This window comes from Toxotes jaculatrix, chromosome 15 (assembly GCF_017976425.1).
Source record: "Toxotes jaculatrix isolate fToxJac2 chromosome 15, fToxJac2.pri, whole genome shotgun sequence".
NCBI classification, from domain to species: domain Eukaryota; kingdom Metazoa; phylum Chordata; class Actinopteri; family Toxotidae; genus Toxotes; species Toxotes jaculatrix.
In genome coordinates, this window is record NC_054408.1 from 9,643,691 (window position 1) to 9,658,254 (window position 14,564).

The window sequence follows — 14,564 nt, forward strand, 5'->3', positions numbered from 1 at the left end:
AATCTGCAAACCGAACGGCGGCAGACGCGCAGCATCAGTACCGAGAGGCTCGCAACAGCTGGTCTCCCTGCACCCCCGACGAGAGAACAAACCCGGGGAGGGACTGTAGGGAGAGGGTGGCATGCGGTCAAAGAGGACGCCGTTTCCCCCCGGAGAGCCATGGAGAACCGGGATGCGGCAGCGCGAAGCTTAATCTGTGCGGGCGCGCTAATTGGATCGGAATAGCACCGATTGCTGCGGGCGCGATAGAGGAGCGCCCTGGACCGGCGGAGGCACGGCACCCCACCGTTACAGAGGAGAACCAACCGGACTCCTTCTCCCCCCAAGTCAATGAGTATTGTGGCAGAGCAGCCCCCGCGGTGGAGTCGGCCAGGGCAGCACTTTCCTAAAATATGACCAGGGGTGCTTGGATGCGTCGGCAGCATGATGAAGGCTTAAAATACTGGTTTGCACCCCGAGAGAACGAGAAGCCATTTACCGAGTCGGAGCGGGCCCAGAGATGGCGACTGTCGCTGGCCTCTCTGCTGTTCATCACCGTCCTGCTCTCTGATCACTTGTGGTTCTGCGCCGAGGCGAAACTGACGCGAACCCGAGACAAGCGATCGGACGAGGGGCTTGAAATTACGGACATGGGCGAGTACCCAAACCCCCTCAACCCACACCACATCCCAACATCACCTGACCCCCACCGTCTCGCCAGAGAGCAAGATGTTATTTTTCTAGGGAATTCTACCAAGTCTCTAAGGCGAATGGACGCCTGTCACCCTGACAGCCTGTCCAAAGACTGCTTTACTTTCACGGACGCGGAGACCGTGTGCCTGGGCCTCTCCGGTGGAGGGGAAAAGGGGACACAGTCGGCGTACGTGAATCTGAGCGATTTGTACCTTTCTTTTTGTAATTCCTACTCACTTTTGGATTTGTTTTACGGGTTTACGAGTCCGGTCGATTTGAATTGCACCCTGGATATGGCCATGGGGGTGGATCTGCTGGGATGCAGCGAGTGTGTCCGGGCTTATCAGGATCTTGACCTGGAGGCGGAGAAGAACTACCGGGAGTTTGAACTGCTGGTTCAGAAATACGAAACGGATGCATACTCGGTTAGGACGTGCATGGAGGAATGCAAGGTAGGACTAACGAGGCCAGGTCGCGCACGCGCACACACACGTTAGTGCATTTAAGGGGGTGGGTTCACAGTGGTCATGGCAACCGTTGGGCATATCTGTCAGTATACTGGTATTTAGTTTTGAGTTCAGACTGCTATTAGGCTACCTGCGCCTTTGCTGCATCATTTGGCCTGTGTCAGCGTTTACGCGCACGCACGCACACACGCACACACACACACACACACACACACACACACACACACACACACACACACACACACACACACACACAGCTGCATGTCATGAAAACAGCATGGAGGGACCAGAGTGCAGGTCACATTTTCCTTGTTTCTCTTTCTTCGTCTTTCTGAGTTTTATAATATAGAGCACTTTGTGAACTGTGACTGTGGATGTGACATTTGACATTTGGAGTAAGGTCCAGGCTTGCAGCACAGGTCTGTGAGAGAGGGCGCTGAGTGGTGCTCATTTCAATATCGTTAATAGCACGAGAGGGATTTCTGCACCTAATCCAGGCTTTGTACTGTCCCCCGTTTGCTTGTTGTTCCAATAACATGGCAGCCTCAGAGCACATATCTCAGGCTCTGGAGTACATGTTGTGCTTGTCAGCAGCATCGTATACCTGGGACCATATCATCTATACACACACATACACACACATAGACGCACACACAATGGGTCTTGTGTTACTTTAGCCATCAAGTCTGTGTTGAACAATGAAAACTCACCTATAAACAGAAACAGTGGGGATACATTGGTTAAACTACTACACTTCAGTCTGTTTCATTTGTTGTACGCTGGACTGCTGCAAAGGCTCTGTCTCCCCTACCTGATTAGGTAAATCAGGTGTGTTCATGAGATCTTCTTTGGCTGAACACACCTGAGAGATGTACAATATGCAGTGTAGGAGTCTTCTGTGAGCAAGATTTAGAATTGGTGCCACTGAGAACATGGAACATTGTTAATGACAGTAGGGACTACACCTTACAAGGGTAGCAGAGGTTTATTATGAGCCTGGCTTGTACTGTATCTGATACAGATGCAGTACATGCATTATCATGCTGCATATAACATATCTAGCTTTATTTATGCTTGGCGGATCAACTTTTCACCTTTTCTGTACCATTTTGTTTTTGATTCACCATACATAGACAGAATTTCTCATCTGGAACATTAAGGTTTTTTTTTTTTAATTGCAATGATAGTTGTTACCAAATACGACTCATTCCAGGAGAGCTGCATCATCACCATGACAACACTATAAGACAGGTCAGGGGATGAACTTTCAAAAGCAAAACTGCCCAAATAATGATCCTGCAAACCAAAGTAATTTCTACAAGATGGATGTTGTACAAGGGCAGATGGTCAGGGTGCTGGGCTGTGAGTGCTGCTAATCCATGTTTGTGTGTGTGTGAAGAAGCACTGGGTGGACGGTCCTTGGATAAATATTCACATTGGAATCATATGCTGTTCATATGTTTGTTTATCGTGAGTCATACCTTATTGTTGCTTGTTCGTCAGAGAGTGTGTACTTGCATATATATGGATGCGGTACGTGCTGCATGTATGTGCATCAATCTATTTCTTATAACAGCTTATAGGAGCTTCTTACTTATGCAATCTAATCAGTAGTGTGCATTTGCACTCTTACTCTTTGCTAATGTAATAAGACTCAGGCAGGGCTACAGCAGCCTTTTAGCCCCTTTAGCCCAATCTGAATTGCTAATCTGCTTCAGTGTTCGTGTGACCTTTGTGAAAGCACAGCACCCCAGGCCTGCATCACAAGCCACTGCTCCTTGAAGAACCACTCTGCTGGACAATAAAAAGGCAGACTATTCAGAGTTAACTCTTATCTCTCGAAGTTCTCTAATCTCAAACCTCTCAACTTTAAACAAGGTGTCTTTTCAAATTGTTTAAGTGATTTGGAATGGTGTCATCATCGTGTTTTTGTGTGCTATAGATGTTGTGTTGTTAGTGCTGTGTAAGTTTAGATGAAGAAGAACAGATAGGCAACAAGATAAAAAGAAAGGGGGAGCGATGGAATAAGCGAGATAAGATTAAGAGGTGAATTTAAAGGAGGTAACAGAAAAAATAACTTTACATTGAAGGTGGGAAAATGTCACATCTATAGGCAACAATATTAACACAAGTATAAACAGTATACACACTCATACTACACGCATAAAAAGACACAACTAGCCTACCAGTCACAGTGAACAGATGTAAACTGTGGGTTGTCATCATCGTTGAAAACAGCAGTTTTCACCTGGATGGTGTATGGCACTGGGCCGACCTTGTTTATTGCCAGAGACTGATGTGTTACTAGAGTTTGCCAGTAAGCTAAGCTGGAAAAATAAAATCAAAATACACCACAAAACAAGCAAACCACTTATGTATTTGGATATTTGGTTGGTATAAGAGAAGAAGACACTAAAACAAACAAAACATTCTGCAGAATTAACTTAAAAATGTGACCAAATATCACTTAACAACTTGGGTTCCCCATATTTTATTCACCTGTATAGCTTCCACTGTTGTCCAAAAACATATTAAAACACATCAGTGAGCCACACTTTTGGAACTAGGTGAGATGTTTCTTCATTGCCATGGACACAGGCACTGTAGTTTATTTTGATTCAATCCACATACACCGTCCTGCTGCTGTAAATACCCATTAGTGCTCCAAATATGTGTTAATCTGCAGCTGAAAATTGTTCCCCACGAAATATACTATTTACTACTGTGGCTGTTTCTTTCTCTAAATTGTTTTTTCTTGTCTGATATTTTGACATGTCACACTAGGAAAAGCACAGGTATAAATAAAAATAATAATAATAATGGCTGAATTCCATTTAGCTACTTAAGTTTCAGGGTCCTGGCATTGTATGTGCTGGATCACTGTTACACTGTCATGGCTTACTGTGAAGACTATCCTCCCAAAACCGATCATCAGTGTTGTTGCTTTTAACCATGACTACGACTGTCCCATAACCTTAACCATATGTTATACTTTTGTAACCATGATGATAAAGGTCCTCTAACCTTAATGAAGTACCTATCTGAACCTAAACTATTATCTTTCCCTAAACCAAACCAAACCATTACCATAGCATTGCCACATCATAAAAAGGCTAGTCATTTATTTTTCATCTGTGATTTTTAGCAGTTTATCTGTAGCATATCTCCTGCCACCAGCATTTGTGCTAATTTAGGAGACGGTCCTGTGGGTTGTATCAGAGGGTAGGGACAAACAACCTATATGGTTGATTAGGCAGGAGGACATGTTGTTACTGTGGCTCACCAATGAAACAGACCCATGTTTAATGTTATTAGTAACACCAGTAGTTTTCCTACCACGAAGAGTCAAAATGTTTGCTGTGAGAAAGGCCTATTGATTGACAATAAAAAAAAAGTTCTCAGTATCTATCATCCACTATCATCTGAAATGGAAGAATAACATCACAAGATTAACTGTACACACAGGTGTGTACAACCATCGGCACACACACACACACTCTCATACACACACTTGTAAGTGTTCACAGACACACACACAAAGAGCCCCATGTGCAGTGTTTCCTGCAGGTCCAGACCTGACTGTCCCTTCCGGTGTAATTTAATTTTCACTCCCATAATTCTCTGCTTCTCTGGTGGCTGTGTCTCCAGGGCTCTGTCTCAACATGTTGACATCCTCCCTCCCTCTATCTGTCACTGTTTCTCGCTTACTTTCACATCCTCTCCCTCTTTGTCTTTCTCTCATCAGTGTCAGAGCTCTGAGGAACCAATATCTCACACACACACACACACACACACACACACACACACACACACACACACACACACACACACACACACACACACACACACACGTCCAGTATCTGATCTACATCACTTCCACTCCTCTCTCCCTCCTCCTTATGGGCTTTCTTCCTACTAGGGGCCTTGGTTTCTCTCTCCCTTCCCCTTTCTGGAAATATATGGGCTTTCCGGCTGGAGTGATAGATACTGATCTAGGTTAAGGTCCTTTCCTTCCCTTCAATTACAGGCCTGTCCCCTCAGATCCCACTGTGTGCTCCTTCATCAGCCACTCTGGCCCTTTGCTTATTCAGTCACCTCTCCTCTATCAATCTCTGCTTCTACAAGACTATTCAGTTGACCCCAGGTTTAATTTAACCGTTTAGGTGTATGTGTTACAGTAGCACTAAACACACAGCGCAGCTGAGGCATTAGTTTTAAAGCATTTGCTTATAATAATCATGAAGTATTGGGCAAACTGAAATTTTGACCTGATGATGGTGCCATGTGAAAAATTAGAGGATCATCAAAGTGATTAGACGTCATTGTGTGTTTGTACCAAATTTCATGACAATCCATCCAATAGCAGAGACTGAAAGTTCGTTCTTGAGCTCGGAAACAGTAATCTCTCCACAAGGCCCATTATAGGTGATGTTTCCCAGTTCTTTTTTCTATTTTGGCATTAAGAAAAAATAAAAAATTGAAGTTAATAAGATAATAAAGGTAATTAAGCTAATTATGAACATTGTGGTGAGTTTTTCCTTTTTTTTTTTTTTTTTGGGTCAAGCAGTCCAGCAACTGTGGAAGTATTTCACAGTGAACCAAAAGTGCCAGCCTTCTGGTGGCAATAGCTGGTTGAAAATATAATAAAAATCACAGCTATATACAGTGCATTACCCTGTTCACAGGCAGTAACACTATGAGAAGACACACCTTTGTTTGAATACAACTGCATATTGTGCTACACTACACATTTGTTTAAACTGACAGTTGAAATGATTAAAGACGACTTTAATGCAGGACAAAATGTACATATTGTTCTGCTATCTACACAGATGGCATGGCCCCACTGCAAGCCCTGCACTTTTCTCTCTCTCCCTCAAATTCAATTAGGGCTCTGTTGCTTCTCTACACTTCTCAAATAGATCCAGGGAAACTCCCCTTCATATGAGCTGCCAGTGTTTGTTTCTCCCCAGGCAGGAGATAAGGGAATGCGTCTGTTCGAGAAGAACACAGCAGCACTCCCATGGAAACGTCTCCTCCTCGCCCTCTATTCCCCATCTACGCAGCACAATGAGACTGTACAGCTCCCTCCTTTACTGCCTTGGGCCTCATCTCCTATCAACACATCCACACCCATTTCTGTCTCTCCATATATTTTCCTCCCTCTCTTCTGTAGGCTGTTACTTTGAAAAAGTCCTTATCCTCACACAGTTAATTTATGGAGGAGTGATGTCCTGTTTCTCTTGTGCGTGGGTACTGGTTGGGTCTGCTGAAAAAGTCAAAGACTACAGAGTGTACTTGTCCATGCACGTGTGCGACTGCATTTTGTGCCTGTGTGCAAGAACAAGCTGCATGCATCCAGTAATTCACTGTACGCCACAGCCCATCTCCAGTCATGAAAAGATAAAACTTGCAATGAATTTTTTTCTTAATGCTTTAAATTCAATCAGATCTACGACATAAACAAATGATGACTTTTACAAATGCACCCCTTGCTGTCTGTCTCTTCTCTCCTCTTTCTCACTGTTATGCTTACATGAATGATTTGATGAGTGGGAGATGTGTTATGTTTGATTTTCTGTGACAAAGTGAAGAGAGAGAAGGGGCTAGAAAGAGGGGAAATGGCTGCTACTGACAACTGACTCCATACAAAATGCATTAAAATCTGGAGATATCAGATCGGTAAACATCAGGCCTTTATTTGTTCAAGCTAATGATAATTTGCGGTGTTTAACAGACCATATCTATATAAAACAGTCAACAGTGTCATAGCTTTAGAACAATAACCAGTATGCTTCCATGCAGCAGAATTTGCACTCGTATCCTGGATTTAGCTGGTATCTGCCACTTCAGTTTTATGCAGCTTTAGCTGATGGCGAACAAATGGAAGATGACAATTGGATGAACAAAATCAATTATATATATATATATATATATATATATATATATATATATATATATAAAAACCCAAACCTTCTGAGATACGCTAGTGGTGCCATGACAGCCCATCTCTCGTTCACATTTCTGGTCTGAAGTACTCTGTTTTGAAATGCACGTGTTAAGCTTGTTCTGTAAGCATGGCATTGATCTGTAGACTCAATTGTTTATTTGAAAGGAAGAGAAACTGGCTTTTCAGTGGGATGAGTCATTGATAAAAATGGAATCCATTTAATCAGAACTTCATTGAAGCAGCTCTGTGGAAGCCATTTATAGAGCATAAAGTGAAAGTGTGTGCTATTTAGACACTATTTTTAGAGTGATGTCAGTAAGCTGTTTAATGATGTCGTACATGTCGGACAAGAAATGGAATGGAGTGGCAAATCACATTTCATTTACAAACTCTCCAGCAGGTAAAGGCCTATCAATTATGAATGCTGGACAGATTAGATAGCCAAATAACATTTACTTCAGTCTGATTCTGACTGGGCCTTCCATATACTGCTGATGCTGCTTTATGGTTCAAGTTGACTGCAGCTTTTTGTCACCTCCCCCGGCTGCACCCACCGGCTCTCATCCTTTTTTTTTTTTTTTTACAAGCGAGAAGGGACTTATCTTAAACAAGCCTGTTTTATTAAATCTCCATCCATTTCCTGCTTACCTACAGGAGTGGTTGGTTGCTATTCTTAGACTCCAGGGCACATTGTTCCCCAGAGCTTGACTCCTGAGGCAGGGCTTCTTTTCAAATCATGGGGTTGTCAAATTCTAACCCACACGTAAAACATCTCAACCCTGACTTTAACCATGCTGAGGCTGAAAGGCTCATTGTTTTTAGTTTTTATGCATGTTCACAAAATACTGATAACCACAGATTTTACCAACAGCCAGACATGCTTAACCACTTCATATATCTTGGAAAGATTGGTTAGATATACAGTATCAGAAAAGCTGTGTCTAAATCCAAGAACAAATTATCGCATGCATTCCAGCCAGAAAGGGGTACATCCATCTTTCCTAGATGCATACGTACTATGTCCTCATGCATTAGGTAGTTTTGTCCTCCCAGCTACATAATGAAATGGTCTGTGGAAGTAGCCACTTAAAGGACCTCATATCCTGCATGATAATGGAATCTGAAGTGACACTGAAATTAGCCGTCATTGTAGCTGTCACATTAAAGGCAACAGGAAGAAAGCAGTACGGTGCTTTCAACACATAAGGCCATACAGAAGACATAATTTGCCTCAGTGGTGCTTATCATATCCTTGATCAGCACAACCACTGAATGATCTGAGTGGGTGAGAGAGCTCTGATCAGTTATCAGTGAGGGAGCACTGTGAGTGAGCAAGAGCCTGCAGTGACGAGCAAAACTTTTGCCTTGCTAGAGACTTGCTCCATCCATGTGAGTCATCCATGTGCTTGTGCTAGTTTATGAATAGTTGTTACCTACCTAGCTAAGGTGCTAATGTTGTGAGTATGCTGCTAAAGTGCACAAATTCTTCTTCCTCTAATGTTTTTTTTTTAGCCAGACAGCTTCAGGTGCATTACCACCACTCTCTGGACTGAAGTAGGGCCAACTCTGATTTTCATGTAGCCTGCAAAAAGCCTAAATCCGATTTGGGATCTGGCTAGCGGCGATGGATTTAAGTGTAACTGAAAGTGTATTAAATCGCATTTGGAATTTATCTGCATTTGAGACACTTGAAAATGGGTTCTGAGACAAGAGAAGAGAAGAGAAGAGAAGAGAAGAGAAGAACAAAAAGAAACTGACAGCAGCAATAGCGAAGTGTGCTGAGAAAGCTACAGTGTGAGCATCACTGGCAGAGAGATAGAAACCAGTCACAGTTCCCAGACTCTGGTGACATTCTCACATTACTGAGTCATCATCAACATCGGCCGCTCACAGCATGTCCTGATTCAGAGAACGGGGAGAGAGGATAGAAAAATGTTCATGCAGTCTCGTGTCTATAAACTCACCCATACTGAACTGCACATACACGACATGAGCAGAAACACACACACACACACAAACACACAGGAGGGAAGGCTGACCGCGATCAGGTCACGGCAGTAAATAGGAGAGGGAGAGTGAATGACAAATGAATGGTTAGATTAGAGGAAATACTCAGAGGTGTGTGCAGCATGATGGGCTTGTGTCAGATCCCCTGACATACTGTATTTTCTCTGGGTTTCGTACAAACAATTCATTTGAGCACCTGGTCCTACCTAATCCTTTCCATTTTAATCAGGCTAGTGTTTCTGTCAATGAATGAGTGTGTGTGTATTTGTTTGTGTGAGATCGCATGTGTGCATGCATGAGTGCATGGTGGCATAGTGGGATGTGTTCTAATTGTTTCCATTGTCATTTGTCATAAATTTAGTATGTGGAGTGAAAGGAGCTGTAGTAAAATAAAATTTTTTGGTTGCTGAAACATTTTTTTGTCATGCAGGTTTGTTTGTGATCATCTGTGTTTCTCCAAACAAGCATTTTCCAGGTAGAGAGGAAAAACCTCCAAAATAGCATTTAGACCATTTTAAAACTGAACGCCTCCATTCAGACTGATGCAAATGAGTTTGTGCTGTCCTCCTCACAGCCCTCATTACGAAGTCAAAGAGGCTGATTATTCACATCATTACTCCAGTGGCACCTAGCAACCACCTCACCACTGAGGAGCCTTTTCTGCTGTGTGATATAGGCCTGTATGTAAGTATGTCAGGCCTACGTTTAGTGGTCCAAATGAAGATTTTGCGAGTGGGCTGAAACTAAGCAAGCAGGATCCTCACCCCCATACCTCCTCCAGTCTGACACAGTAATTTGATTGTGGACAGAGCAGGGAGGGGCAGAGAGAGAGAGAAAGAGGTTATTGATGGGTACAGATAGAACATGGAAAAGGAACAAAGCAAGACAGAAGAGGAATGGAGGGGAGCTTGACCTGATGATGAGGGTCTTATCGGCACCTCTTTGTAATGGTTTTTTTTGCCTTCTATTTGTGTGTATGTGTGTGTGAAGTAGATGGATGGTGGAAGGGTTAGTGGGGTTTTCACCTGCTGAAGTTTCCCTCTTTGTCTAAAACCCTTTTGTCCATTTGTCCTCAACCCCATCTGCCATTTGTCAACTGCAGCTGTGCCATTCTTCCTTCACCTTTTACTCCGTCTTTCCTACTGTTAGGCTTCATTCTTCTTATTCTCTTTCTTAGATGTTTTCCCTACGTTGAAACGACCTGTACAACTTGGATGATGCTTTAGTCTTGTCCTGCTTTGTCTCTTTTGTTGCAGTTTTGCTTTACAGTGGCATTGACAGCCCCTGACTGATTCTTTGTACATTATTCATCTGTTTGTCTGTCATTGACTTTTCAAAAGCACAGAGGTAGAACTGGAACACTCCTCCTTTGCTCCCAAACCACTGTGACACTGCTCACTTTTTTGTAAACATAAAAACAAAAATGTAAAGCATGCATTCTCAAATTGACACACACAAAAAACGCAGATTAAGTTTTGTTTCAGTGACTGCTACAAAATATGAATATAGCAACTATTAGATGGGGGTATCTGGTGCTCATATACTGTAAATATACATTTCACTCTTACACAGTATACAAGAAAAAAAAAACACCATCTTCCCTTCCATCTCTGCATATCCTCTTTCCAGCCTGTTTCAACAAACATCACAGGCACACAGCGGTAAATAAAAAGTACCCATGACTCATGTCTCTTTGCATGCAAACATTACATCTCAAGCTAGACTGATGCTTTTTACTCTGTCCAATCCTTGAGGATCTAGAAAGGTCATGGAAATGGAAACATAGATGTACTAAAACATAACTTTCGGTCCTTTTTTAATTCCTGAGGTTTCTTCCAGAGATTTCTTCATTTCAGGAACCGTTTGATCAAAGAGGCCCATCGATGCATGCTGGATGTGTCACACTTCATGTCCCATATGCTAAATTCTCATCTGTGTTTCTGTATGCGTATACATACCCGGGTGTCATGAATCCAACATAGCACAGCTGAGACAGTAGACACGTTGCTGTGTGATGACAGTAGTGATGAGCTTCACTTAAAATGTAGCTTTTCATGGTGTCCAGACAGACACTGGATCTGTGTGTTGGCTTTAAACTGGAGGGCATGCATCTGTTTTGGTGTATCTCTCCACTGTAATCCTATAAAGTCTGACCTCCATACTGACACTTCCTCCACACTGTCTTCAGTCCTACCCATTTTCCTTTTTGCATCCCTTCCATGCCTCTTTTCATTTTATCAAGGTGGTTACCCGTCACACCATCACTTCCCCCCTTCATCACCTCCCCCTCCTCTCACTATCTTGCTCCCTGTAGCCCTAATCCTCCAGTGCAGGCTCTTAGCTGGATAAAGCTGTCTCCCATCCTTTCTCTTTATGGCAGGATTTACCGCAGTACCCCCTTCATATCCCCTTTTTAGCACTCTCACGGTGGCTTCCACAGTTACAGGGCCATGCTCTTTGGAGAGCATAAAATTCAGCAGCACAATGGAAGGAAATCCCTGAAGGTCGATAAAACAAACTAACTACCCACAATTTTAAATGGTTAAATTTAATGGAAAAGACTATAGAATTTTCATGCAAAACTTAAAAAGAACTTATAGATAGAAACAGAAATGAATAGAAATAGAAAGGTCAGGGAAAGACATTTTGAAAACGGGGACATTTGGATTTTTAATTGGCTTAGACAAGGGTGAGTGGGGAGGGAAAGTCTGACCTCATGCTCGTGGGGCAATACTGGCAACTGCCTTATACGGAAAGTAGCTGAGGTTTGTCCAAAAAGTTGCTGGATTTGTCTCAAGGTACTAAAGGGTTCAGAGAAGTCAGTACATCCAACAATAAAGGTGCTAAGTTGGCTATATTGCCTGATGACGTCATAGAAACTGTTTGTGCCAATTTATTTGAAAAGAGCAACAGCCAACGGGGAAACTCCAACATTTGGCTGGATGACCAATGGCGTTATTTCATCACTGAGTCAGTCAGCCACAGACGTACGTGTTTATAGGACTTGCCCCACTCTTGTAGTCTGGCCAAAAATGTTTGAAAACACTTCATATAAGATACAAATCCCACCTTTATGTCACTTGTTGAAGTTTGCTTTCGCATTCAAAAATAGACCCAGACAGGTCACAGTTTAAATTCATGCTTTATTGAAGGTGTTTTCAAACAATATCTTTTGCTTCGGCAAGAAAAAATAATCTAAGGATGAGGACTAAGAAGCTGGTTTGGCAAATGCTTGTCTGGTTAACCTTCCCCACCTCTGCTGCACACAACTGCTTCCCTGAGGTTTTCTGTGCGAATCATCCAGGACTGTCTCCGACGCAGTGGATGTCACAGCAGTGAACAGGGCTAGGGGCTTCCAAATTTATTTTCATCAGCCACCTTTACAAATTTGACTGTCCTCACTTCCAGTGGGTAAATAAATGTCTGGGCTCCTCATTTTTCCTGTGTCCTCTTGTCCTTGGTGTCAGTTAGTTGTGGTATGCATTGCAGCACTTCAGCATAATTCCTACACTATAATCCACGGTGTGTTATTTCATTCCTCTAGTAGAGCGTCTTCTAATAATAGGACAAGATGAAAAAGAGATGTGAATTTGTCAGACAACTTCTGAAAAATTCCAAGATTTAGTATTTGTTTTGCATTAGTAGCAGTGTTGGTGGGCTAAGAGGGAAGGCACATTACTACGTATGTGACTGTGTTCGTGTGTGTGTGTGTGAGTGAGTAAATCAAAAGAGAGAATGAGAGAACGAGGGCGACGTTCACAAACTGACTTATTGATTTCCCATTTGAAAGCAGGGGTGAGGTTTTGGACGGTGGAGATTGGGAGGTGGAGTCGTTAAGAAAGAAGAAGAAATGAGGTGGAAAGAAAAGACAAAAAGAGAAGGGGGTGGGTCTGAGGTTGACAACAAAATAAAACTGATGATGATTTGAAATGTAGTGAGCTGGACACACATGTAGAATGAGAGTTGACAAACAGGGGGGCGGCTGGTGGTGGGAAGTATAGGGGCTTGACCTTACACCGCCCCCATCTTAAACTGATGCTTTGAGCCAAGGCACAGATGGTGGTAGCACAACTCTGGCATAGGAAATGATTGTGATTGATTGATAGGGGACGATGAGGGTCATATTCTGTACAGAGGACAGCAGGACTGAAACACTTTGTCTCTCTTTTTCTCTCTTTCATCTCTCCCTCTGTTTCTGTCCTACATCCACATCCACCTCACCCAACCCACCATACCATCAACTCAGAATCTTTCTCTCTCTCTTTGGCTCTCTCTTCTTAGGGATTTTCTGATCTGACCTTTTTCGACCGCACTACTGATGGTGATACCCGACCTTGGGGTATCTCCTGATTCTGAGAACCAATCCGAAACCAGTGCCTCATCCAAATCTGCAGCTCCCTTCGGCTTTACAGAGCTTATTAGCCATCACGACTTTCCCAGGGTTGTTACCTCTAAAAACCCACTGTACACGATGTGTTCAGCACCAAATGGAAGACAGACAGGGTTAGCGACTAGCTGGTGAACATTGTGGAGCATTTACCAACTAAAGATTTATTTCCCTCAGAAATTAGTAGAGACCAAAATCAGAGTTAAAAGAAAGTTAATATTGGACTTACACGACTCCAGATGAACGATAATGTTATTCCATAACTGCTGGCCTTGGAAATGTTTATACTTTCAGCAGGGTTTTGAAATTGTGTCACTCAATGCATCAACCTCCTGACAGGACAGAGACATCATCCTGTCCTTGTCTGACATACAGTTCATGCTTTACAGTGACTCCTGTTGTGACCGACTTCCCTCAACATAAATACATCCTTCTACATCTCTTCAAGAAAACCACTTCACCTGTGTGTGGCTGATCCAGTGGTGCTTTTTACTCCAGTTGCTAAAACGTTTGTTGTTAATAGATTGTGACCTAATTTTTGGAGCTATTCTTCTTTATCGAGTTTTGTTAAACATGCAATAAAACGTGTTGAATATGTGCAAAGTTTCAATAAGATTTTGAGGCAAAAAGTGCAGAAAATGTTTAAAGAAAAAGTTAAAAATCTAGAGGAGATGTTTGGTAATGGCAGGTAACTAATGCCACTGTCAGCATTTCCGGTTTCACAAGAAAGGCCTACCACTGACTTCACGTTAAAATGTATAGTGAAGCACACACAGGAAGTAGCAACATATCAGCAGTAGCCTTAAGTATGTGTGTTTCATGTGGATCTCTGACACCTGATTTGCTTAAGTAGGTCGGGATCAGTGTTGAAAACCCATCCAGAAGTTTGAATTGGTGCATCACTATGCTTTTCCATTGCCTGTCTCTCTCTGTCTTACGAGTCTCTTGCTCTTGAAGCTGCATAAACAGTAGCACAGTGCAGCAGTAGAGGAAAAAGATCGCAGGTGGAGCACATGATGCTTTTATAAGTCTTTGCTTGAGAAACCTCAAATTAATTTATGTTTGTTTGTCGACGTGTGAA

The 14,564-nt window shown here is 42.7% G+C and overlaps 1 protein-coding gene across 1 annotated transcript in view; it reads left to right on the forward strand.

The window, feature by feature from the left end:
• Positions 1-392: 392 nt before the first annotated feature.
• The window catches only part of LOC121194557 (transmembrane protein FAM155A), a 76,962-nt gene continuing 62,790 nt past the window's right edge, over positions 393-14,564 (forward strand). The window contains exon 1 of the mRNA XM_041057493.1: positions 393-1,124. Within this exon, the coding sequence (XP_040913427.1) occupies positions 393-1,124 (732 nt within the window). The remainder of the gene's footprint in view (positions 1,125-14,564) is intronic.